The sequence below is a fragment of the Neopsephotus bourkii genome, unplaced genomic scaffold, assembly GCF_033783945.1.
Source record: "Neopsephotus bourkii isolate Nb327-2 ecotype Australia unplaced genomic scaffold, CSIRO-AGI_Nbou_v1 NB_234, whole genome shotgun sequence".
Lineage (NCBI taxonomy): Eukaryota > Metazoa > Chordata > Aves > Psittaciformes > Psittacidae > Neopsephotus > Neopsephotus bourkii.
In genome coordinates, this window is record NW_026900744.1 from 20,701,954 (window position 1) to 20,728,862 (window position 26,909).

The window sequence follows — 26,909 nt, forward strand, 5'->3', positions numbered from 1 at the left end:
GCCACTGACAGCTGAGAAATGGAGGAGCCAGCACTTGGATAAGAGAACAGTGAAGAACATCCACCACCATGGATGCTTTTAAGCCCCTGATGTGAAGAAGGCTGTGGAGGAGTGTGTCTCTACAGGGCTTCCAGCAAGTAGGGCCATGAGGGTGTCAAAAGTTGGAGCTAAACACTACATGTTTGTTCATTGTGTACCTGGCATCCAGCCTGACTCTATCCATAACTGCCTTCAGTACAAGAATTCATGCAGACCAAGCATTTATCTATTCAGAGGTAGATATTGATGTATTTTGTCTCTGTGCTTGTTTCAGTGGTAAACACAAGTCTCTTTTCTAAAGTCCTGCTCTGCAAGCAGCTGTTGAAGATGTCCCTGTGCCTGAGCAGCAGTCTGTGTGGGACAGTTAGGGCTTAGAAGCCTCCCTGCCCAAGGACTAAGCATCTTTCCCCACACTGCATCACTGGCAACATGTCTGTAACGGTAGGCCAGGGAGGATTATTGTAGAGAAAACCTCAGCTCTGTCTCATTCAGGGTGTTTGGTGCTTCCAGTTTGGTGCTTAATCAGTGCTAGAGAGATAAATGGGCAGTATTTGCTCTAATGCATTAGCTTCCCTTCTGGTTTATCCCAGTTCCCAGGATTTTAGTCTGGGGACTGCTTTCGTCTAGGGTACTAGGTTTGTGTCTTATTTCCAGCTTTTGGCCAGAGGAGGAAAAAAGATCAAGTTTTTTCACTCAACCCAGAGTGAAAAAATGTGGGATGTCCTGCTGATCAGCCCTTTTCAGAGGGCACATCTCTTGATCTGTCTCTTGGAAAGACATATACCTCATGGAGAGATTCAGAGCAGACCTATGGAGAAGGACTTGGGGGTGTTGCTTGATGAGAAAATGAACATGAGCCAGCAGTGTGCGCTTGCAGCCCAGAAAGCCAACCGTATCCTGGGCTGCATCAAAAGGAGTGTGACCAGCAGGTCAAAGGAGGTGATCCTGCCCCTTTATTCTGCTCTCATGAGACCTCACTTGGAGTATTGTGTGCAGTTCTGGTGTCCTCAACATAAAAAGGACATGGAACTGTTGGAACAAGTCCAGAGGAGGGCCACGAGGATGATCAGGGGACTGGAGCACCTCCCATATGAAGATTGGCTGAGAAAGTTGGGGCTGTTCAGCCTGGAGAAGAGAAGGCTGCATGGAGACCTCATAGCAGCCTTCCAGTATCTGGAGGGGGCCTATAAGGATGCTGGGGAGGAACTCTTCATTAGGGACTGTAGTGACAGGACAAGGGGTAACAGGTTCAAATGTAAACAGGGGAAGTTTAGATTGGATATAAAGAAGAAGTTCTTTACTGTAAGGGTGGTGAGGCACTGGAATAGGTTGCCCAGGGAAGTTGTGAATGCTCCATCCCTGGCAGTGTTCAAGGCCAGGTTGGTCAGAGCCTTGGGTGACATGGTTTAGTGTGAGGTGTCCCTGCCCATGGCATGGGGATTGGAACTAGACAACCTCAATATCCTTTCCACCCCTAACTATTCTATGATTCTATTCTGTTCTATGATTCTATGTGCCCACTTCCTCCTGGGTCACCCCTTGGACACAGATGCACTGGCCATACTGGAAGCTCACACGTCCCATCCATGCCCCAAGTTGTGCAAAGGGAAAAAAGCAGCACTAGAAGGGCCACAATTGTGCTCTTACTTTCTGTAGGCTTTTTCATGAGCAAGGATAATAGGAATAATGAGACTGTCTGGAAACCACAGTCAGAGGAAGCACAATCCCCTAGCACAAGTCTTCATCGCCTTTCTTGCCCTTTGCTGTAGGTTGCTCCCATCAGATGTGGCACCACAACTGCTGCTTGGCTGCCCACTGGGACGGGTTGAGCAGCTCACAGGATAAAACTGATGGAACAGCAGTTCTTGTGATTTGGCGCTACTGGCTTTAAAAGTCCATTACTGTGCATTTGTAGGGCTTTTTTCATACACTAATTAACCAACAGTTTGATTTGATGGCGATAATCTGAGCTCTATTACAAGCATGCAATTGTAGCTCGACATCCCAGCTGGTCCTGTGTCACAAAGGAGGGTTTTGAAAGTGCTGTTCTTTGTGCAGCACATTTGGCAAAGGCTGCTTCATCCCACCACTGTATCAAATGTCCCGATAAAGAAATGGAGCTGCGGGAGCTTGTTTCATTCCTTCGAGGAATGGTGTTAGGAGCTGGCAACCCAGAGATCTGGTTCTGATTTGCCATGAGACACTGGGCCCTTTACCTTCAATCTGGGGAAAGTGATACCTCTTTGCAGGGGCCTTGCAAGGCTCAGCTAAGATTAATAAAGGATGGAGGGGAGATGTGACATTTTATTGTTATTAACAATGTAGAGTGAAGCCAGGGCACCTCTGGGAATAACCACTGCAGTTTGCCTTTTGAGATTTAGCTGCATTCCTCCCCCAAGCCCTATCCACTACTAATCATACAGAAGTTTGATTCTGTAGGAGAAGGGCTCAGAAACCAGCATTTCTCAGTGTCTGAAGAAAAAGCAGAGTGTTTCCTGGTGTAATTAGGTCCAGGCTCTCAGGAAATGAAGGCCGTCTAGTTGATAAGTGTTTAGTAAAGATTACCAAGCTAAGGCTGGGGAAAGTGAGCAAAGTGTTTTCATTTCAGAAGCAGCAAATCCAGCTGAGACTTGCGGTGTGTCATGTATGGAGGCAATTGTCCAAGTGGTACGTGGCCGTGCTCACTGAAGCATGAGCCAAATTCACCCTGGTGTAACTTCACAGGAGATGCTGGAGCTGCACCAAGAGCCTGAGCAGCAGCTTACATCCCTGTTTTACTCAGATGGGTTTGAGTTTTAGTGTAATGAACAAATGCTGGAGGAGCCTGAGGAAGTTTGCAGTGGTGCTGCAATGGCTCTTGCCTTCCAGGCATGTATATGTGTTTGCAGGTGTATTTTGCAGCAACCCCACCTCTGCTGAAAACTCTAACACAGCCTAGTGGTAGGTCTTTCTCAGCCACACATCTACTCTGGGGAAAATAATATACTGATGTCTTAAAATCTCCTAAATCCCTTATTTATTGCAGCTTGTATAAATGTGATCCAGAAAGGGTTACACAGCACCTTAGAGGATAGGTCCATCAGTGGCTTTTAACTTATTGATGTACCCCACAGCCCTTTTAATTGCCTGCCAACTTTGGTTTGTTCTGTTTTTTCCCTAGCACAATCAAAATGGGATTGAAGCATTCCAGCCTTGACTTTCCTCCCTTCATGGGCAAAGGTCTCCCTTGCTCTTTGCCAGCAGTTTTAGTCAGATTCACCTCTTTGTCCCAGGTATTTCCAAGACTCTCTGCAGGGGACTGGTCAGGCCTCTCTGTCTGCTATCAGTCAATATATCAGATGAAAGCTCCTTATTTGTTGCACAGCCTGCGGCCCGTGGGACTCTTGCTGGTGATCTGTGAGAAGGGGATAGTCACGGAGTGCTTGTACTCAGCTGCTCCATTTCATTAGTCTAAAATGCATGGACTTATCCTGGGTGTGCAATGACGGGAGCTGCCACAGGATGCTGTTAACAACAGGAGGAAGGACATGCACAAGGAAACCTTGCTCTGGAAATCCTGGCTGGCTTTATACCCCACATCTTTTAGTATCTACCACTGCTTGTTGCCATTAGACTGAAAGTGTGTTGCTTCTCCCATGCTACTCATCTCCAAAGGCCATTGGCTCATCTCTAATTACCTGACCAAGGAGAACTCTGGAGTTTAGGAGCCTCGTAGGTAACCATCTGCATGGACTCCTGAGCATTGAATACTTTCCACCTCTTCCAGTGAAAATTATGAGCTCTTACTTAGCTTTCAAATTATGGTGACATCCTTAAAAATACAGGAAGAGCCCATTTTTAGCCAGACATAACTTCTGGAGTAGCTGCTCAGAGCTCGTGGTCCAGGGTGTTTCGCACCACTGACTGTGGCGTGGCCATTGTGTCTTGGCAGCATGGTTTTATGTTTGCGGCTGGAGGGAAGGGGACAACTGGTCAGCTATCAGCTGATAGAAGTGACCTTTTTCTGTACAGAGTAGTGCACTGAAATTTGTATACTGCCAGCTCCTATCTGTGATCTTGCTTGTCTTCTGCTGGCACAGAAGAAAGAATCCCATCTACAAGAGATTTCTTGCCCAAGCTTTAAAATTTCAGTTGTAAGGGGTTTGGTTTTTGCCAGGAGAGCCCATGCTGCATGTTCTAGGAATTTTTACTTGTCTGAAAATACTGTTTCACAGACAACATAGCTGTCATCAGAGTATGTTGGAACTGAGTGCTTACATAGGACAAAATCTGTCTCGGTGTTTTCACAATCAGTCAGCCCGAAGGTTCAGTAAACACAAACACATTTCCCACTGCCTGCTATATGGATTTATGTGGGAAGGGTCTTTCCTCCTGGGAAGTGGTTTTGCAAGTCACTCGCTGTGAGTAATGCGCTGCTCCATGTGCAGTATTTGTTAGATTATGTATGCACTGAAGCATACAATGCACAGCCGGAAACGTGTGAAAATCTTCGTTCTTACCTGTTTGGAAACATTTTAAGAGAAGCATGTTGGAGAGGGAAAGAAGGAAGTGTCTCAGTCTAATTTGCTTTCTCAGTGCAAAATGTCCTTTTCAGGCAGGGTGGGGTGGGGTGATGTAGTCAGTCTGCTGGGCACGTACACATGTACACTTATATAAAATAAAATACTGTCAGCATGGCTCAAGTGAGAGATTTGTTAGGAAATCTGATTTCTGTCCTTGGTTAATTGAAAAAAAATCGTTTCATGAAGAATACTCAAGTGGTTTGTTTAGTTTGGTTTTAAATTTCTAATTATCTGCCATTTTCCAGAGACTAACAATGTTTAGTCAGCTCTTTTGACCAAATACCTACCATTCTGCATGTGTTTGTGTACTGAAAAATCGCTTGTTGGAATAACGGAAAAACCCAAACCCTTCTTAATTTTCCTTTCTGATGAGAAGTTTTCCCTGTACTAATTCTCCAAATTTGTTCTGTTTTGGATCTGGGTCCTCCAGAGTGACTGGTGAGCTGCAGGGCACACTGGAGTGGTCTGAGAGGAAGTGTCCAAAGCACACTGAAGGGAGGCTGCCTGCATTTTGGAAATGGAGAAGACCTCTTAAATGATCCATGAGAAGCCCCAGAAAAGCACCACTATTGCTCCCTGCCACAGTAGCAGCAAGGACAGGGTCCAACCATATTTATCTTGAATTGGAAGACAAGAAACTAGTAAACTCTTTGGAGAGAAGGGGATGGTGTGCTAATGAACTTGAAGGCTGCTTCACATCTTTGTCACTTGGTACCCGTTCCCTACACTTGAGTAAGGCTCTTTCTCGACATATGCTTGCCTTTCTCTCTGATTTTAGTGTTTTGCAGGGTCAGTGGTTGCTGTTGTGGGTGTCAGACAGCTCAAGCACCTTTTGGTAAATGTGCAATCCCATCAGCAGAGGGAAAACTTCTCTGGAAACTTTCTTCTTTCTCTAATTGCAATAATAAAATAGTTGAGAGGAAGTCATTTGTAGCCATCTCATTGGTACTTGCTTCTACTCGCCCAGGCATTAACTCTCCATAGACTCAATGAGATTAATCCTTCATGACACTGAGCCTTTTATTTTCCTTGTTATCTATGTTTATCAAGTCCAGAGTGTTCCTCCTCTGCAGAGCACAGTGCACTAAACCTCTGATACAGCACAGCAGCAGTGGACCTATGGAAAAGTTTACAAAACCAGTATCTGTTCATCAAACCACTGAAGAGTTGTTTGAGACTTGGTTTTCTAGGTCAGCCAAGTAGTCTGAAATTTTTTCTCACAGTCTCCATGCCAAGCTCAGGCACTCAGCAATTAACTGTGCAGGTAGGTCCAGTCTTCATGTGGCAAGAAATGCTGGTTTTGAGGAATCTGATGCAGTTTTCGGTGTGTAAGCCTTTCTTCTCTTTCCCTCCCAAAAAAGCTTCTTCTATCCTTGTTCTTGCCAAGAAAACTTCAAGGTAAACTGGGAGCACCTCAGTAACTGTAGATATTCTGGCTACAGCTTCTTCTGTCCATAAATGGCACTATGTCAGTGTGCAAGTGAAGTGGTAGTGGTTGCACAAGCAGACTGTAAGGCTGTCTAATGTTCATTTCATAGACCTGGTACACTGCCCATTCCACTTCATTATTCCCACTGGCAAGCATCAGAGAGCAAACTTCAAGGGCTGAAAGTTTAGGGTCATTATAGCTAAAACCATGGTGGTGGTGTGTGGCATAGGGTTTACGGCAACCTTTCTGAACACCTGGTATGAGGTGGGCTTCAGTCACAATTCATTCATCTGCACATAGTGAGGGCAAGTGCGAATTCAGAGCACATGCCTGCACATGATGATGAGCTAGTCTGAGCTGTTTTCATGTGAGCATTAGTGATGAGGTGTATACACTATGTGTCTGAGGGATGCAGCCCCTGAGGTTACAATAAAATCAAGCAGAAGGTTAGACATGTTCCAGTGAGACAGTTTATTTCCTAAGCATGGCAGGTTTGTGACAGTGGCATTACAGGTACAAATCAGATTGCTCAGCACGGAGTTTACTGGCTGATACATAGATCGACAGTTACCAGAATGAGTGAGCTATTAAGGAACTGTTAACTCATGTTCCATCATGCAGCTCATGAAAGCTCCATTTTCTCAATGGTTATCAATGAGACTTGGAGTCAATTGTATGGTGATGTTCAAAATGTCCATTCAGGGTCCTTTCCCCAGCCTATGGTTCTGTCTAATGTTCCAGTTAAAACAGCCTTCCTAACCCAAGCCACTACCGGAAGTTGGAAGTTGCCATCACATTGAAGTCCAGGCCAGCACTGTCCCAGATGTGAATGAAACCGAGCATTTGCAATTTGTTGAAATTCCTCAATTTGATGTTTTGCTGCTTAAAATAATTGTCCTCTTTTTCTGTGAAATGAAATAATCCTAACATTTGAACAAGGGAAAAAAAAATTAGCATGAAAACCCAGAATTAGGGTGAGCACTGGTGTGTTGGGTTTTCCCCTTCTTGTCTCTAGCCACTGTCATGGTAAGATCAAAATGGACATGGTGTTCCTGAGGTTCTCTCAGTGCTGGTGTTGATTTTGTGTGTCATCTTTGGGCAAATTACACTGGGTTTGGTGCAAAGCTGCAGCTATAGCCCAGCAATGTCATTTCAGTGGGGTGAGCAAGCAGACCTTAGGGCACATACTAAGGTTGTGATTCTACATTTGTCATTTTCTCCTTGCAGATTTTCATTCAGCAGTGGTCGCACAAACATCAAAATCCCCTGTGTTACATGCTTGCATATGCTTATGGCTCCTGAGTTGCTTGCCATCTAAATAAACAAAATGATTCCCCTGTAGGAAAAAATGCTATTATTTTTATTGTTACTCATTTAAAACAATGGAAAATCAGGCACAAAGAAAACAAAATGTTTTTTCCAGTGACTGCACAGTAAGACTGTGACAGGGCCAGGAACTGAGTCCAGGTGTCCTGAGTCCCAGCCCAGACCTTTAAAAACCAAAATATCCTGCTCCTTGTGAATTCAAAGTGTTTTGGCTGAAATTTCCCCAGAGTGTTTCATAATTAATGTCAGTGCTTGACTCTGAATGTGTCTTACCAGTTAGGAATTCGCTTTTGTATACACACATCCACTGAAAATCTCCCCCAAACTTGGCAGCTGTTGGCTTCTTTCTGTTACTTGAATGTTTTTTGAGGCAAATATGCGACATGACAAATTGAAAAGTGTTGAGGTGAAATGTTCTGCTTTGAGTCCACTTAGCAACCCTCAAAGGTCATCTCTGCTATGAAGAGCCAGGAGGACTATACACAGCATGAGCCTTTTTTGAAGGGTGGGGAAGACATTTTCTATTGTGTCTAGAAATCAGACTCTTCCTATCTCACAGAAGTGGATGTTATCCAGGAAGAATTAAGCCCATCCTAGGATCTGTGAGAGTTTTTGACAGCTTTCTGAAAAGGAGCTAGAACCAAAGGAATAAAGAACATCACACAACAGGCAATTGCAGCTGTGTCTTCAGGGACCAGTCCCTTGCTGAGATGTATTTGGTCCCTTCTAAGTCTGCACAGACAGGATACTGCCTGTGAATAGACATCTGTGATGTGGCATGGAAGAATGCAATTCTCCTGAGCAGCTCAAATAGTGGCTTAATAGAAGTCCTCTGGATTGGGTCAGCAGCTCATGTGTCTCCAACAAACTTGTTGCCCCATCTCAACCTTTGTAATTACCAGCTGCAGTGCCAGTCCCACCTACACTCAGCATGACCTGAAAATTCCCATCATGAGATTCTCTGGTCCATCCTTTGTCCTGTATCATATGCTACTCAGCTGTGATGACCATTTTCGGAATGAGATTACGTTGAGGCAAGCTTTTTCAAGACAGGATGCATGTTTCTGAACAGGAACATCTCTTTAAAAAAATAAAAATCCACATTGAAGAGGTTTGAGGTTTTTTTGTGTTGAGCTGAAAAAAAAAATTACTTACAGTCATTTTGCTTGCCTGGGAAGCCAGGAGGTTATTCTGAAGAGGGAGTTCTTAGGAAAACTCCAAGAGAAGGACTGGAACCGATGTTGTTTTTGCAGTAAAAGCTGGCTTCCCTGCATGTGTTGTCAGCACAGAGCTAATCCTAAAAAACTTCTGAAGTTTACACAAGGCAAATATATTTTGTGTTTCTGTGGGCCTTGCAGCACAGAGGTGCTTTGGTTTCAAAGAGCAGATCTGGGGAGTGGGCTGAGATGCTCTCTGACCAGAGCTTTCATCTTCCTTTTGGGGGTATTCATGCGTGCTTCTTTGGCCAGCTTTGACCTTGTCTCTCAGGGAACTGCAGAAGCAATTTTGGCTATGCTGGAGTGGATCTGGCCCTGCAGCAATGGCTGGGCTTTTCCTCCAGCAGGTCTTCATGTATCCAGGCACCTGCTTTCAAAATGCCTCCATGCCTCAGCAGGCGGTATGAAAGCATGTCCATAATGGCTCATCTGATATTAAAATGCCAGTTTCACAAACCCGGTGGTAATAGTTGTGTGTCTGGTCCCATTCCATGTCTCCCTAATCAGAATCACACAGGCACCCTGTCAAGCTCAGCCAGGGATTTCAAACAGCCGTGATGTCTCCAGTCACCACCACTTTGACTCATGGTAGCCCCCTTGTTTGTTCTGCAGACTGTGTTTGCATTTGTCCTAATCTAAACAACCCAGATCAAAGCACTTGGCACTTCTCTGGGGGATACACTGATTCCCAGGAGGCTAAATACATGTCCCGATATGCTCTGCATCTTTCAAGCTTCCCTCAACTTTAAATTGGGCTCCCAATCACTGACATTGATTTTTTTTCTTTTTTTTTAATGGAAAATAGTTGTTTTCAGCAGCTTGCTGCATTCCTAATTCCACCTTGCTTTGAGGAAAAGCCAAAGGAAACCCATTACAATAATTTTTTAATATGTGCCTTGGAAATTTTGTTTGAGAGTGGAGATTCAAAAGGCATCGGCTCCTTCCTTCACAGCCAAAGCACACACACATCCACTATGCTGCCCTAAGAGCAGGTTACCTTGCAAAAATAATGCATGTCTTCACCTGTTTTTTCCGAAGTCTTGCCAAGCTTTATGTGCAGTAGGAAAGGAGACATCATTCTGCCACTTAAACAGCTTGAGTCTTTTATTAGTGCTGGCAGACAGCTCCGCTTTCCAAATAGGAGCAGATTTGCCGAATGATTTGGTGTTGGCCTGGGGCTTTCAGGGGGACTCTCCTTTGTTCAGCCAAACCAAACCTGTTACTCTTGCCCCACTCCAGCTGTTCCTGCTCAGAGCAATGTTCAGCATAAAAAAGGAGGGTTTGCCATGTTGTTACTGCAGCCAAGTGCCCTGAGCAAATCCTTTGCATTTTTTCCCTTAGCACTTCATCACTTTCATAAGCCGCTCATGCAACATTGCTATAGGATATGTATGTCAGGGCATCCCTCAAGAAGAAGGCCCTGTGATTTCACCCAGATGCCAATCCCACTTGGTTCAATGGGCGTTAATGTGTAATTGGATGTGTATTTTAATTTTAAAAATGGTTGCAAACACTTCTGCTGAGGTAACAAGCCACCTGCTGATGAGGTGGCTGCTCAGATGACTGACAGTTCAACCACATCTCGAAGGATAAACAGGTCAGAGATTAAACTAGTTACTATATGCCTGGCTGGTTTTTCAGTTCTCATCATTTTGCCATTTGGGTTGTCTTATGGGTAGATGTGCAGATTTCTGCATGTGAGCTGCTGTACTATGACAGCAGCATAGCATAAGTATGCCTAAGCTCACTGGCTCTCTTGACTCAGGAGCGTAGAAGCAGTGGCACAGGGTTGAGGGTAAATTTTGCTATCAAGGAGTACTTAGACATAGCCTTGCCAAGGCTAGCAGTAGCCTGATTCTGGCTAACAAGCTTGGGTGAGCCTGCTCAGACTGCAGACCGATCCTAGCAGCCTGACTCTGCATCTTGCTGATAGTCAGTGATGGTAGCTTCCTTTCAGGAACAAGTGCATTAACCAGGGAAGCGGCCCCTCTCTCTCCTGCTAAGTCATGCAGATGTTTCACCTGAACATCTGTCCTGCTCCTTGAGCTCCCAGCAGCTGCTGTGGGTGTGTTTAGCACTAGTATTTTTGTCTGTTTGTGAAGATCTCTCCAGGGTGAAACTGATTCTGTCTCAGTTCTGAACCTCTAAATCCAAAGTAACTTGATACAGCTTCTGTATGCAGGTTTTCATTGACTATCCCATCATTGCCCAAACCAGTGGTGTCAAAAAGGGTGTCAGATAAAGGTGTCAGAAGGTGTGGCATAAACTGTTATGTTCATTATCTTACATCACAGATTCACTTGATCTTCCTTATCTTGTTACAGCTGAACAAGCTGGAGGAGGCAGCAAATGCAGCTCACACCTTCTTCATGGCAAACCCTGAGCACATGGAGATACAGCAGGACATTGAAAACTACAAGAACACAGCAGGGAAGGTCAGCTTGATTGACCGGGAGGCCAAGCAGCACATGGTAAATCTGAGCTAAAGAGGTGCCTGGGTTAAGTGTCAGGCAGCATAGAGAGAGGAGATGTAGGAGATTAAGAGAGCACCATCTTTGAATGGGGAGATTCTTTCCAAGGTCCATATTATAATACAGGAAAACAAACTCTCCCTTTCAGAGCTCTCTTTAAGTCAAGCCAGCTCCTTCTTTTTCAAGGCACACTGCTCTGTTCCATCCTTCATGGAACTCCGGGGTCATCCATACTGTGGCTCTTCTGAGATGGGTTCTCCCACCTGGGCAGGATATGTACATGTGGCTTTGCTGGTGAGGGTGCAGGGTGTCAGCCAGGAGAGTGGCATCTATTTCCACCTCTCGAAAGTGAAAGCCCAGCACAAATGCCAGGGCTGCCCCCAGCTCTGTGATTTCTCAAGACATAAGGAAGCAGGAGTGGCTCTTTTTGTGTAACTAATGGAGGTGCTCCGTAGGGGCTATTTTAAGAGATGTGCCTGGGCCAAGATCAGTCTTTTCCTTTGGCATCCAGTGTGATTGCTGGGTAGGAGGATAAAAACAAAGAAATGTTTTTTCAAATAATGCATAATCCAGAGGTGGCATTGAGGTTTCCCTAAGTACATAGGAGTTCAGAAGAGCATTTAGGCAGGTTAACAAGGTCCCACTGGTCCAAAAGTCCATTGATGGCTTAAACATGGTTTGGTGCAACTGCTTGTGTCTAGTACTTGGAGATTATTCTGTCCCTGCCTGCTTGTTTTAAGAAGCACCTGCAGTTGGCAAGGGCAGGATGCTGTGGTCCAAGCAGCATAGCCCACTCATGGTCTTGTCTTCTGCCTATCTACTTTGCAGGAAGACTACAGTGCTGGGGTAAAGCACTATGACAAGGAGGAGTACGAGCTGGCCATTGACTTTTTGGAGAGTGCATTGAAAGGGTACTACTCCGAGGATGAAGATTGCCAGGTCATGTGCGAGGGACCACAGAGATTTGAGGAGCATGAGTACTTGGAATATAAGGCTGGCCTCTACGAAGCTATTGCAGGTGAGATCTTTTTGCATCTTTAGTGTTCTCACTCTTGGCCCTGGAATATGTTTGAGTTTGGGCCTTTGGCTAGATTTGGTGTAAGTGTCTTTCCTTCCATGACTGCTGCTGGTAAGTAATGCTGAAGGAGGCACTTGAAAGCCAGAAAATGCAAATCCAGAGGACACGGAACTAGAACATCTCATTTTGGTCCTGAACAAGAGCTGGGCCAGAAAAATTGCATTTCCAGATGTGTGGAGCACTTGCAGCTCTCCATAAGAGCTGAAAGTATAGGTGCTTTAACATAAACTGCCTCAATTTTCCCTGTACACAGTCTCACATACCTCACTGAAATCTAAATATTGCTGGCCTCTGTTTTTATTTTCTCTGTTTCTCAATGCATATGAAGAGAGCACCAGAGTCTTCTTGGTCATACTCCAGATGGCCAGGAAAGTTGCCAAAAAGACTCAGAACATAGATTTCCCCTCTATCCAAACGCATGGATTTGTCATTAGTGGAGGCCCACCTAATTATGATCTTGACTGAATTCTCTGGAGAGAATTGAACATTGCTGTGTAATCTTCAGATTTGCATGTGTGGCTCTGAGCCAGAGGGGCTTAAAACAGTTCATTCACAGCAGAAATGAGATTACATTTAATTAGTCGTAAGGAAAGAAGAGCAATAGATTAAAATTTGTTTGATGACAGGAATCTTATTTATCTATCTGCTCGTGGCCTTGGAGCTACATCAAGCTCTGCAGTTTTCCTTCTTGTGTGGAAAATACTTCATTTGTTTGCAAACTGTTTTTCAGTTTTGCCATTTTTTGCTTGTGTCAAGACAGGAAATCTAACTGAACCAACCAAGATGAGAAATCACCAACATACTGGATGGGAAGCTGCTTTTGTTGGGTTTACTTACACATGCAGAAAATATCAGAAGTATTGTAAGGGTTGACCTGGTACCAGTGTAGCTGGCAGCTGGTCATGCCTGCTTTTAAAGCCATAGCCAGGACACCAAGTGTCATATCAAGCCTTCCAAGAGATCAGCCTTTATTGGCAAAGAAAATCTACCTTCCTTCTCACTGAAAGCTGCTGTTCACCAAACAGTTCTCTATTAAATTGCTTCTGTGCTGTACAAGTCAACTGTGGCTTCAGTGAGCAGAGAAGATATTTCTGTGCTGGAGCACAGATACAGGCATGGTGTGGTGGTCATCAACCCAACACATCACTTGGGAGTGAGAGCAAGCCGGTTGGTCTCTGCAAGTTCTGTGTCTTGGTTTGGCCTGGGAATAACAACTCCAAATCCCAGGGCCATTAAGGCACCCAAAGAAGCAGGGAAGTGATGGCACACAGAGGTAAATAAGATATATAATGCAACTAAGTGGTTCTTTACAGGACAGCATAATCCAGAGTTTACCCCTGGGTCCAGGGCAGTCAGACCCAGATGTTTCAGAAGGGAGTAGGAACACTAATACAACAAGAAAAGAGAGCATAAATTTCTTCAAAACTAATTTGTCTTTTGAATTCCAAGATGATTTGCAGTGCTACTGTGTGGGGTTCACCTCCCCACCACAGAGACTGCTGCATTTCAGTGAATTGATTCCTGTCTATAAAGCCAGTTTCTAGGGCACCTTGACAGTACCAAGAAAAAGCAGTGCTTCTCAGTGATAGATTATTTCAGGTCTAGGATACTTAAATAGGTTTAAATTACAACAACTTTATTTATGTCCTTTTCCAGCTTGCTTTTCTTAATGTAATACCCTGGATGCGTATGGTAAATCAGATAACTACCCAGACTACCTGCCCAGAGCAAATGGGGACTGTTCTGAATTTCCACTTGGCTTCATTGCAGGTTCCCCAGGCTGTTGTCTTGGCTGCTCTGAGGAATGCTTTAGTAGCTGAGCACGCTTCTTTTTTTTTTTTTTTTTAAGCCCATGTTTGTTTCTTAAGGTTTTCAATGGTGTATGAAGACAGAACAAGTAAAGTCCATTTGTAAGTACATTGCAGCAAAGACTCCAAACTGGAATCAGATGTCAGCATTGGCTTTGAAATTGTACAGCTGATACAACGCCTATATTGTGGACTCCCACCAATTAAGAAATTTTGCTAATGGCAGATGTTTACCACATGTTTGTGTTTCCCTGGGAGATCTCTCATCTTTGAGAAGCAGCAAACGGGGATTTTGCTGCCAGTATTTAGACCTTAGACCTTTCAGACTTGTGTTGCAGGTGCCTTGCTTTGCCATGCTTGAGAAGCTGCACCGACCCCTCTCATCTAACCCCCCTGTGCGCTTAGGAGCTTTCTTGCCGCAGAAAGGAGATGATTAAAGATGAGCTGAAGTAAGGGAGCGTGAGGATGGCTTTCATGTGGCAGCACATGTGTCCACCCTGTCCTCCTATCTCTGCTTGCTCTGTGGGTGTCCTCACCTTTGGTTTGGCTTTTGGGGTTGAAGAGCTGCCTACCACCTGCATGTCCCTGCACCCATTTGTCTTTCCTGGGCTGAAGCAGCAGCTCCTGGAACACAAAAGAGATGCTCAAGCTCCCTCTACAGTTGACAGAAGGATAAAGGCATTTCTCAAAGGGGGCAAAAATGTGACTGCAACCCTCCATTGGCTTTGGAAAAGAGCCTGAACTCTTTAGGTGTGCAGTCACCTGCTGGGCCAGAGCAGCGCGAGTTGCACATCCTTCAGCCAGGGATATTTAACCTCTGTCTGTCCTCATCTCAGCACCTCCACCGTCCTTCTCACTTCAGTCTGTTTTCTCCCCCTTTTCTTGGCAGATCACTACATGCAAGTCCTGGCCTGCAAACATGACTGTGTCAGAGAACTCGCCACACGTTCTGGCCGAATCTCACCCATTGAAAATTTCCTTCCCCTCCATTATGACTACTTGCAGTTTGCCTATTACAGAGGTAAAGGCTGTCTTTCTGTTCCTCATAGCGCTTGCAGAGTTTTGTTACCTTTTATGCGAGTTTGAATCGTTTTATGGGGAAATCAGGGTATTACCACATGATGTTCACACTACTGTGATGCAGTGACATGGTCTGAAAGAGTCAGTAAGGAAAGGACATTGGAAATTTGCTCTTCAAATATCAGGTTGACTGAAATGCAATTAAGCATTTCTGTAAAAGTGTTTAAAGTCATCAGTCAGGTTTTAAAAGTCCAACCTTTAACTTAAGCGTTCTTATTCTTTAAATAATGAATGCTTTTTTAAGGTTGTTTTGTTTGCCTTTGACATTAAAGTTCTGGGGATTTATATGTTTCACATTATCTGAAACTAACTGATGCATTTTCTAAGTTATTATATTTACAGATAGATACACAAGTTAGGACAAGCTTATTCCAAGATGCCAATTTTTACTGATTACCAAATATTTTAAGATTCACAGTAAAGCTGCAGGAGTTGGCTACATTGCAAAATATCAGGAGCTGGCAGTGCTATAATATACTGCCAGTTGTGTGGTCCTGTATGGTATTTTATTATGTTCTGTTACATACAAAAAAAATCTCAGCAGAATTCTGCTATCTCAGGCTTCTGCTAGGAGCTGTTTCCTGAAAAGGGCAGAATGAGTGAGGGGCAGAGCTGCTACTTAAACTTAAAGCTTCTTCATTCATCCATGCAATGTGAAGAAAGCTGGAGGAGTCAGAAGCATTTTGTGTGTGGTGTACAGGCTTTTTTATTCCTCTGCCCAGTTAGAGGTTTAATGTGGTGGGTAAACTGCCCCAGAGCCCTGAAAGATGCTGCACAGAAGAGAAGCAGTTTGCTGCTGGACAGCATCCACATTCTGCCTGTCCATTTGTATCCGGTTTGGATCCCATCTGACCTCTGCATGACCACAGAGAAGTCAAGTGTCTGTACCTCTGTTTCCCTGCTGGTGAAATGGAGCAGTTAAGACAAATTTTCATCAAAAGAGCCTTGTAAAGCATGGGGCTCACTCTTCAGCTGATGGAGAGCTCAAGCTGTGCCTTCCCTTTTTGCAGCTGCCTTCCTCAGCTCTGTCCTGCCATGCTCCTTGTGAGCCCCTAGCACTTCTGGCAGGGCTGTTTCCTCCTCTGCCCCCGATAATGATTGTGTTGTCTCTCAGTTGGTGACTACGTAAAAGCCCTGGAGTGTGCCAAGTCCTACCTCCTCTTCCACCCAGATGATGAAGATGTCTTGGAGAATGCAAGTTATTACGAGGGTCTCTTGGAAGGTACAATGGATCCAGATACCGTGAAACCCAGAAAGGTGAGTGTCACCTAGGAGTCTAGGTGGGAAGCTTTAAGAAAAGCTTCAGTTGGAAATAAGAGCAGCTTGGCAGCTTTCCCGAAGTGGGACCACTTTGAAAACAGATGTGGAGATGCTGAACTAGCTGGCAAAGCTAATTGTCAGGATGTGAGTTCAGAGCCACTAGTGTATGGGAGAAACTGGAGGGTAGGATTGTCTTTAAATGGGGACTTCAGCTTAGCAAAGCCCAAGCAAGGGCAGGGAGGGCGATGACCGAGTGCCTCAGAAACATAAACCCTCCTCTGGTTCAGTGCTCCAGGGGAGATACAGAGGAGGAATGCAATGAAGCACTGAGCAGAGGGTAACCTTTGTTAAGAGAGGGACGAGAAATATTTTCCCAAGGGAAGGCTGGGATGTCAGTGTTACTCTTAAGTCACTGAGGTTGGAGTTCAGCACTCGGCCTCCTTTGTGGGAAGTAGCTTTGCTATCGCGGGGTTAGGCTGGGGTCAAATAACCAAACAATATGTGTTCAGTCACCCAGTGGGACAGTCTTCTTCTGTCCAGGCAACCTTTATCTGTGGCTCTGGGGCTGCTTCTCTCACAATTAAAGAAAAGGAGAAGTTCCTCCCATCCCATCACAGTTGTGAGGGGGCTTGTTCTCCTTATGCCATAAGCAGCGGGTAGGGAGGAACTGGATTTTCCATTCCCTTGTGAATTCCTTGATGCTAAAAAAGGAAAATGATGAAGAAGAAAACTAGAACAGTTACTGTTTCTTCTCACAAAGTGACTCTAGGAAAAAACCTAAACTTGACAAAAACATGTCATTGTTTTCAGTGTTCTGAAGTTTTCTGTAAAAAAAAATAAAAATTATTTGATTTTTGCTTTCCAAAGTAATTTTCTAGGAGAAACCCCAGTGTTTTGTTTAGAACAATTTAATTCAAAACAGAAGCCCTCTGATGGGTGCTTTTCAGGTGTTTGTGCTTTGTGGTCCCTGTGTGAGTACCTTGAGCCCATCCCAGGCTGTGATGCTGCAGTCCAACCACCACCAGGCTCTGCTGGTTGCTTCATGAGTTCTGCATTGCATGTGAAGAACCAAGACACATCCCAACCAGAGTCCCTACTTTGCCATGTATTTTGGGGGTGCAAGCTTCCCAGATGAGTTGCTGAACACCTCCACTTGTGTAATGTAGTGAGTGGCTCACCTCTGTGCCTGTGGCTGCTTGAAAGCATGACCCAAGCATCCCTCATCCCATAGGAGTCTGCAGTGTTGCGTGAAAAACAAACCCCTCTTGAAGTATAGGTGTATTGTCTGTGTCTTGTGAAAGCTACGTGGGCAACTACTCTCCTTTTCCTTTTCTTTTCAGGAAGCAAAAACGCTACTGAGGCGCCATAAGCTGGAGTCTCACCTTTTGCAAGTGGCTGCGGCCAGCCTTGGATACACCTACACAGAGCCGGTAATTCCTGGGTCTGCTATGGCGAGGACTTCCAGGAGTTCACAGCTATAGGACCACTTCCCCCCTCCCTTTTCTTAAAAAGCAAGTCCTTTGTAGGTGACTCAAGCTGGATCTTGGCTTCGTTTGTTCCCTATGGGAAAATGTTGATAGCAAAGCAAGGAAGGCAACCATTCCCAGGATGAAAGAAATGCAGACACAGCCTAGTCTGGCTCTCAACCACATGACACGGTGGTTGGGTGGGATAGAGAAGGCTGAGCAAACTGGGTTTCCTCTGTATTTGTTCAGATGATTCCAGGCTGGTTTGGGGTTGCATTTTCAATTTGGTGACCCCAGGCAATTGCCTGAAGTTGTGTGGGATAGATCCATACCAGAGAGGCTGGCTGATGTCAGGGAGGCTGGGAGTGAGGCAGAGCAGGTAGCTCCCTGGCTTTGTCTGGAGCATTAATTTAAGAAGCATGACCTCTCTTTTTTTCTGCAGAACTACTGGAACAGGTATGGCGCCCGCCAGGATGAGCACAGGTGAGCCACCACTTACCCCAGTTAAGCCTGTGGCTTCACCAGTCCCTGCAGTTGGGATGTCCCCATGGTAGCGTACAAGCCTGACATTTAATGAGTGCTGCCCATCCAGCCCAGCACACCATCATTTACAAACTTTCCACAAGGACCTTATTTTAGCTGTGTGCCTCCAAACCATTCTAGAGGGAACTTGGTCAATGAGTAAAGTGGTGCTGTTCATGTTTGTTAGTGTCTGTGCTTCACTGGTGGAAACTGCTGTTCCCATTACCAGAAAAACACTATTTTTCATGGACAGGGTGAAAACTTCTACATGTATCATTATGACATTTGCACAACGTACCAATTTGTCCAGTTTTTTAATGTATTGGTTTCCAAAGGGTGCAAAACAGTGCAGTTGCCAGAAACTGGAGACCTATGGCCCAAGTCATGATGTTCTTTTCTCTTGTTCCTCAGTGTCCCATCAAGTATTAGCAGTGAACCAGAGGAAGGGCCTAGGCTATTCCTGGCAAAGAAACCCATGCCAAAATCAGATCGAGATTTGAAGGAAGGTAAGTCTGATGAATATGTTGCAACAAAATGAGAAGTTATTTTCCTATTGGTGGAGACTGCAGACTGCAAAGGTTGGCTGCTGAGCAATGAGGGCCAATTCTGTCTGAGGGGGTTGAAATTTTATTTAAGACATAAAGAAGTCTCCGATGACGCCACAGCATTTCTGGGTCTGTGGATCCCACCATCATCGCTCTGCTTTTGGACTTGCTTTCCCCACCTGCTGAGTCACTTGTTACAGAGCCCTGAGATGTGGAGCTGGGAGGCAGGGTCGCCTCACCGTGTGGAAGGTGACACCAGCAAACAGTATTTTTTCCTCTAGGTGTTTCTAAGATTAAAATGCTCCCTCTTGTCCAGGCTGCAGAAGGACTGATGCTGGAGGCATTAAGTTTTGGGAAGTCTGGTCATGATGCTTTGCTGAATGTGCTGGATCACAGCATATTAGCAATCATTTCTGTTTGCAGACTGGCTTGTGATGTCTTGGCTTACATCAAATCATCCAGTTTTAAGGCTTGTCAGCAGACATTTCAACAAATTTCAGCACATTTTCAGGAACCAGAGAAAATACCATAATATCAAAAGACAAGATTTCTCCCATAAGAATTTTTGAAAATTATATTGTAGCCAAATACCAAAGCATGCTCTTTGCTGCAAAAAAATGGGTCTCCAGCAGCCAGGAGGTGTCCTGTGTCTCTAGTGGATCAGCTCCACAGAAGCAGGCAATTGAATTTCCCTATAATGCAATGGATGGTTGTGCTTTTTCTGGGGAATTTAACAGCTTTCCATGGCCCAAGTTATCTTCATCTGCTGAGTGTCATGTTCAAAGTATCATTATCCCTTCTTTAGCTGTACATAAAATAGGTGAATATCCCAGGAGGATCCCAAAGAGCTTGCTGAAGCCAAGAGCTGGTTGCGTTACATTTGTTTTTGGCCTGTTTGCCTTCCATAATGAAATAATTTCAGAGTGTGTCTTTCTCTGTTGTTTCTTCTCTGTATGCTTTTATTCTGGTTTAGTTGCAGAATGTTTTCAAGTTTGCAAAGAAAACTAAACCATTCAAAACGAGAATGGTATTTTTGTTCATCCAGCTGCTTCCTTTCTCTGTTGTCTTTTTTTCTTTCTCTTTCACTTGGAAAAAAGAATAGAAAAGGCCAAAAGAGAAAAAGAGCAGTCCATTTTAATTTTGTACTACTCCTCTTCTGTACTTCTTTCTTTCCTCCCCTTCCTCCTTTCTACCAATTCCTTCACTCCCAAAAGGGCAAAGAATTTCCCGATTTCTTTGTGGTGTTTTCCACAGAGCATACACACAGGAAATAGGGCTCTCTGCTGGTGCTGAGAAGTGGTGGGGGTGTGAAAGGCAGCCAGGAGCACACTGCTGGTGTGGGACAAGGTTTCAGTGTCATGGCACAGGGCAACCCCTGCTAGTTCCCTGGAAGGAACAGAAGGAGCTGGGGAAGTGGTGACTGATGGCTTCCAGGTTTATCCCTCACATGCCTACGGCTAGGGAAGAGCAACATCTGAGCTGGAAAACTCAGCATGGGTTGGAGTGTGCCAGGAGTCTAGACTTCAGAGTCTTGTTTCTGATCCAGCTGCATTTATAATAAATGCTATTATTGAGCAACAAGAACAGCAAAGTGAACATGAGGAGACCTAACTCTTCAAAAATAAAATCATGGGCTAGCGGCAGGGCTCTGCCCTCAGGGTTATGTGTCTTCCATATTCCAAGGAGACCTTCCAAAAACACAGAGTGTGCCCTAACAGACAGAGAAAGTAGCAATTATAAAAGCAGCGTAACAGAGAAGTTTCCTTGTGCCACATGGTGAGAAGAGATCTGTAACTCTGATTCCTCTACTTTATTGTGGTTCTGTGACAAGAGAAAACTTTCCCCACAATTTAGATTCATTTCACCTTCCCTCTGGAGAAACATGTGGTTTAGGTTTTTATTGTTGTCATCTCTTTAATTCTCTTTCTTTAAGGAGATCAGGGGCAGAGGCTTCAGAAGATGGTGATTTAGTGTCCTCACCATGTTTTTGTGATAAAGCAAATTTTAATGGGATGGATCCAAACTTCATGTAAAAAGCTTCTCTCTGTCTTCCTCATTCCATGGCAGCTCCTTTGCAGAGAAAGATTGTCTTCAGGATCTTCCAGTTCACCCATTCCCAGCCCCCTTTTTGGCGGAGAGCAAGTGATACTTGCTGAAAGCTGAGCACCACACTCGGTTTCCTATGTGTGCAAAAGACAAAAAAAACATTGATGACAATTGCAGAAAGTGTTTTTGCATGCCAAGCTGGCAAGATCCACACAGCACAAATGCAATGGAAACTTGTGGACTTCGTTGATGTTGGCTGCTGGCAAGAGAGGCAAGTTAGCCGATGTTCATGTCTCTCATCGTGTCCCATAAGGTTTTGGCATTTTTAGGCTGTGGGCCTTGCATTTGCAAGGAAGGTAATGAGAAGGTGGAAAATGCTGATGCTCTTGCAGCAGATTGATTTCATCTCCAGGTGTTTCCATTGCTTCTGTTTCTTTTGTTGGCGATGTGAGGCCAAACTCTACTCTCTGCTGTGAATTTCTTTCCCTGGCAGCACACCCAGGTGACTTCAGCTGGCTCTCAGCCACAGTACAAGATGTCAATGAGGCCAGGGCATGTTCAGCATGGTCGTTTTGTGTCTCTATTTCCATCAGGGGGTCCACTTCTCTACAGCGATGTAAAGTTTGTCTACAACTCGCAGCAGCTGAATGGTACCCAGCGAGTTCTACTGGATAACGTCATCTCAGAAGAGCAGTGCCGAGAACTTCACAGGGTGGCCAGTGTGAGTAGGTGATGTCCCTGGAGGGGACATGACTGTCACCTGGGCTGAGCGCCTGATGCTCTGCCCAGCCAGCATCTGACTTGTGAGGGCTGAACGTGTGATCAGCCACTGGGAAGGATCCAAGTCCATATCTTACTCTTTAGTGTTAGAACTGATGCCAGGATGCCTGTGGAAAGCAGTCAGATGCTTGTCCCCATAACACATCCATGTAAGTGCATGGGAGCCACTTCTTTGGGCCATTCTTAGAAATATGCTGCAAGACGGACCCTGTGCTCTCTGACCCATGTTATATACAACCACAAAGGATGTCCATCTGCAAAGCCTGCTTGAGCCTTCTCATTCATCATTAGCTGAGCCTGGGAAGGGACTGAGGGTGCCTGAATACCCCCAGCAGGGAGATGGGTGTCTGTTTTCCAGCATCTCAGAACGGGACGGACCATGTTTATGGATAACTGCAGTGCGTTCCCACCTAACTCACCTGTCCTGATGAATGCAGCCTTGGGGTATTCGGGGAAGAGAGTGCCAGTTGCTTCCACTGCAGCTCCTCCTCTTCTGGGGAACCAGTTCACGCCTCACCCGTAGTCGTGTCTTTCAGGGGATCATGTTGGCTGGAGATGGTTACAGGGGCAAAACCTCTCCCCACACCCCAAATGAGAGATTTGAAGGAGCCACTGTCCTCAAAGCCCTCAAGGTACAGCTCCCTCCACCTACTCCTCTCCCATGCCGTCCCTCCCAGTTGGTGCATGGTGTTGACCCTCTCTCACCCTTTCTCCTTGCTTAGTACGGCTACGAGGGTCGTGTCCCACTGAAAAGTGCCCGGCTCTTCTACGACATCAGCGAGAAGGCTCGCAGGATTGTCGAGTCCTACTTCATGCTCAACTCCACACTCTACTTCTCCTACACCCACCTGGTGTGCCGCACTGCTCTCTCTGGTGAGGGTTTGGGGGACCAGCAGGATGGTAGAGCTTGGGGGACAGGAGGGGGCCAGCTCCCCACAGGGGTTTACAAGTGAGGGCTCAACCCCGGGAGCAGCTTTGTTTTGCCTGGTGCTTAAACTTGTGGCCAAGGTCTGGGTAAAGTCACTGTCCCTGTATCAGCAAAGGGTGGGCACTGATGTCCCAGAGGAGCTAATTTCTGGGATGTCTCTTGTTTTTCACCTCTCCAACTCTTCCTCTTTTCTCCCCCCTCTTCTCTTGCCTCTGCTCATCAGTCCTTCTCCTTTTCATCCCATGCCCAGCTCTCCATCTCACTTCTCCACAGTAGAAGTGGAGCAGAGCTGTGCAAATCTGAGTCCTCAGATGTTTCCTTTTCTCTCCAGCCTTTTCTCTCTTCTTCTCACCTGTGAACACCACCCAGAGTGGGGTAGGAGCAGGCTCCCACCCCATGACAGACCCCACAGAGCATGACATTTCCATCTCATCCACCCCTTCTCCTCCCTCCTTCCTCCACGTGGTCTTGCCTAGGCCAGCAGGAGAAGAGGAACGACCTGAGCCATCCCATCCATGCTGACAACTGTCTCTTGGACCCTGAGGCCAATGAGTGCTGGAAAGAGCCTCCTGCTTACACCTTCCGGGATTACAGGTAGGAAGGAAGGGGGAGTTGCTCTCAAGGGCTCCCAGGGACCCTCCCCAAGGTAGGGCATCTTGCTTCACAGACCTAAAACTGGTACATCCCAACCATGGCAGAAGTAAGATCCAACAGGTAGTTTCTGGTGGCAGCAAGCATCACGGGTAAGCTTCAAGCTGAGTTTAACTGTAACAGCTATGATATTTAGGTTTGGGAGATCCCACCTGTGGCCCACAGAACTGTGTCTCTGCCAGGTGTGTTTGGTGCAAAATGGGAGGGTGGGAGCTCGTGGGATCTAGGGGACATTGTGGGAATTGTTCCCTAACCAAGGTGAGATCTGCTGCTTCTCAGCTCTGGCTCCAAAATGGGGACAGCCTGGGTAGCCCCAACCAGCTCCTCAGTGGGACTGCTACCCATGTCTTGATGGAGCAGTGTGGGATCTGCCCCAGAGGTGGGGGTCAGCCCTGAGCCCTCCCCACTGCTCCCCTCACAGGGGTCCTCCACTTCCTTCCCCAGTGCCCTCCTGTACATGAATGCAGATTTTGAAGGAGGCGAGTTCATTTTCACCGAGATGGATGCTAAAACTGTGACGGTAAGTTAGTGCTGTGGAACAAATGCCGTCCCTCAGAAGCCCATGCTCAGGAGCTCTGGGCTTCCCTGGGCAGCCTATGGCTCCTACCTTTCAAAGAGCCTATACAAAATCTTGCTAGCAGAGGTACCAGACCTCCTCTTCCCTTCCCAGATGCTGCTTGAGCAGGAAACCTGCAAATGGGGGGTTGCACCACCCCTGCACAGCCAGAGGGATGGCTGATAGTTGTCCCTGCCTGGAGGACTGCTGAGCCCCAACCCCGTCTCGTGGCCAAACATGAGGTGATGCCCTCATACATACACAGTGACTGGCCCTGGTCTCTTGTTCCAGAGGGGTTCATGGTGGGTGGGGGACATCAGTCCCTGAGGATGATGGGGCTCAGGCATTGAGCCCCCACTTCTGCGTAGGAGACACCCCCCTCCATTGTTAGATAGGGGGTCTGGGCACCATGCTGTGGCTCTGGAGTTCAGTAGATGCTGTATCTCCAAAGGCCTGAGAGTTGATTTGGTTGCACTTCTGCCCCTGAAGTCCTGCAGGTCACCTCTTGTGGATTCAAGCAGAGGGAAAAAAGAGGTGTTTCACAGCCCTTGCCTGAACTTTCCTGGAGTTATGCCATGGTGCTGTTTGCTGTAGGTGGTCACCTGTAGGCTTTGCAAGGACTCCATGCTCCTATCTCCTTTCTGCATGATGTCTGTGCAGTAGAACTAAGCCTCACACCTTCCTATTTACCCCAGCAGCAACTCACTGGGTCCTGGGGTGATGCAGAGGTAAGGTCTCAGACCCTGGACCACTGCAAGCCCAGACATGGCCAGTGTGTACAGCTGTGCTGCTCCTTGCTACCCTGGTATTCCTTGTTTTCTCACAGGCCTCCATCAAGCCCAAGTGTGGGCGAATGATCAGCTTCTCATCAGGTGGTGAGAACCCCCATGGGGTGAAGGCAGTTACCAAAGGCCAGCGGTGTGCTGTGGCTCTCTGGTTCACCTTGGACCCGCTCTACAGAGAGCTGGTGAGTCCCTCCATCATGACTTAAGGGGAGCTGGGGGGTATTCAGCATCCCAAAGGAATCAGGGCCACCTTCAACCTCCAGTCCCAGCACATTGCACCCCCCGCAGTAGTATTCCCATTCAGTACACTATGGGGACATGAGCTGGTGGTCCAGGAACCAAATGGTTTTCCCTGTTGGCCATGCTCTTGGGCACTTACCACCCTGATCCTGTGGGGTGCAGGGCTGGGCTGAGATGCTGAGTGGAGTTCAGGAGGGCTGCGTAGGGCTGGGCTGGACATTTCTGACACCTAGTGGCAATAACTTGATGAACGGGGAAGTTCAACACAGCCCTTCACAGCTCAGAGACTGGGGTGGTGGCTGCTGCTAGGTCCTCAAAGATAGTTTGGCAGCCTGAAGTCCATGGGACTGGGCATTCAGATGCCTTGGAAGATCTGGGCTGTGGTGCCTTGCACCAGGCAACCTCCAGATTCTTCCCCCAGCCGCTGTGGCCCCTGGAGGAAGAAGGGTGATTGGATGTTGAGGTGCAAAGCAATTTGATTAATTTTGCCCAGCAAATGCCCAAGCTGTCCCCTGCCCTCGCAACTGCACAGCTGGTCCTTGGATGAACTTCTTGCTGTGGGTCCTCTCAGCAGGCTGAGCAGTGTTGAATAAGCTGAGAGCAGTCACTGAAACGCTGCTGCTATGGTTTCTTCCCCTCTTGCAGGAGCGAATCCAGGCAGATGAAGTGATCGCAATGTTGGACCAGGAGCATCTAGGACCCAGTGAAATGAACATCAACCCAAAGGATGAGCTATGAACTAGGCCAAAGACTTTTTCTATTAAATATTTATTTAATATTGTTAATCTTATTAGAACCCTTCTATTTTTGTACAGAGATGCTGTATAAATTAACAGGTTAATATGATTGTGGAGTTTCAGGAACGCCTCTTTGCATTTAGCACAGCTCTTGCTGAGACCTCTCATGCCTGTGCCAGCATCTCCTGCTGGGGCTGATTGCCTCCAGCATCCCATGTTCTTCTCTAGCACTTCTCAGGATTTATTCAACCCCACTGTATCCCTTTGGAGAACCTCTGTTGGGGGGGAGTTTCTTTTTCCTTCCTCAATCAGAAATAGCTGCTTCTCTTTAGCTTCTGCTAGAGAAATGTCTCAGGTGTGCTAACTGACCTGTCTTCCTGCCCCTGCTAAGTGCTGGCTGAAGACTTGGGCAGTGCTGGGGCACAGGTTAGTTATGGTTGTCCTTTCCATCTTGGAGCCCTCCACCATTTGAAATATGCTTAGGGAAAAAAAAAAAAACAAATGAAAAGCTAAGTCCTAGCAAAATGCATATCTCTCTGTAGCCACACAATGCTGGTGTTTGGTATTAATTCTGAGCAAAGCTTCCAGAAAGCATCTGCTGGGCAGGGGCATAAGCTGTGCACAGGCATGAAGCGGATTGACTTGCAGTGGACTCTGGTGGAATAGGGTCTGTTGCTTGTGTTCTCTCCCTTCTCTTGCTAATAGCCTGGATGCATGAGAGAAACTCCCCTTTTCAAAACAGGCAGAGGAATTCTGGGGGGAAGAAGGGGAGGGTAGTTGGAGAGCTGAGATGCATTACGTTGTGTGCCTCCGTCTGCGCTATACTATTGCATCCAAGGTTTGATTCCTACATGCTGCAAGTTCAGCATGAGTTTGTGCTGCCATCCCCTTACAACCACATCTGCCCGAGTGCATCCTGCAGAGCTGCCCCTTCAAGCAGCAGGGTGCATCCCCTGCCCTCCTGGAGGCTGCAGGGATCCCACCAGCTGGTCCTCTGTCAGGAGGGAATGCCTGTTGTCATTGGTTTGCTGCTGTGGTGGTTAGCCAGGGCTGTGCCTAAATCCAGAGGAAATAAACTAAACTTGATGTCTGTGCCTGTCGTTGACTTTCTTTAGCCAAATATTAGAAGCGGAGAGCAGGGGGTGTGTGGTTTATCTCATGGTGGTGTCTCTCCCTTTAGGGTTTCCTGCCCCAGGCCCTAAAGAAAGACCCTGCATTCTGGAACAGGCATGGGGGTAGCCTGGACAGGATCAAAGTTGTGTGTGTACATTTGGATGCCTGTCCATCTCTTTTGCTCTGTATCCAGTTACCTGTTAACGTAGGTACCATTGGCAAGCTTTGGGTAATTTGGAGAGGAGGAGGAGGATGTTACAGCGCCTGTGT

General features: G+C 46.3%; 1 protein-coding gene across 2 annotated transcripts in view; it reads left to right on the forward strand.

Annotated features, from left to right (window-relative positions):
* P3H2 (prolyl 3-hydroxylase 2) overlaps nt 1-26,619 on the forward strand; it is a 67,597-nt gene extending 40,978 nt beyond the window's left edge. Inside the window, exons 2-15 of one of the 2 annotated variants that reach the window (XM_061345767.1) lie at nt 10,898-11,044; nt 11,873-12,062; nt 14,820-14,951; nt 16,125-16,267; nt 17,611-17,700; nt 18,179-18,219; nt 18,670-18,764; nt 21,443-21,570; nt 22,166-22,261; nt 22,352-22,502; nt 23,034-23,151; nt 23,653-23,728; nt 24,591-24,731; nt 25,435-26,619. In XM_061345767.1, coding sequence (XP_061201751.1) covers nt 10,898-11,044; nt 11,873-12,062; nt 14,820-14,951; nt 16,125-16,267; nt 17,611-17,700; nt 18,179-18,219; nt 18,670-18,764; nt 21,443-21,570; nt 22,166-22,261; nt 22,352-22,502; nt 23,034-23,151; nt 23,653-23,728; nt 24,591-24,731; nt 25,435-25,527 — 1,641 coding nt within the window. In that variant the 3' untranslated portion in view covers nt 25,528-26,619. Of the gene's footprint in view, nt 1-10,897; nt 11,045-11,872; nt 12,063-14,819; nt 14,952-16,124; nt 16,268-17,610; nt 17,701-18,178; nt 18,220-18,669; nt 18,765-21,442; nt 21,571-22,165; nt 22,262-22,351; nt 22,503-22,807; nt 22,933-23,033; nt 23,152-23,652; nt 23,729-24,590; nt 24,732-25,434 lie in introns of those variants that run through there. The other variant, XM_061345768.1, reaches the window with a different exon arrangement.
* Nucleotides 26,620-26,909: the final 290 nt, after the last annotated feature.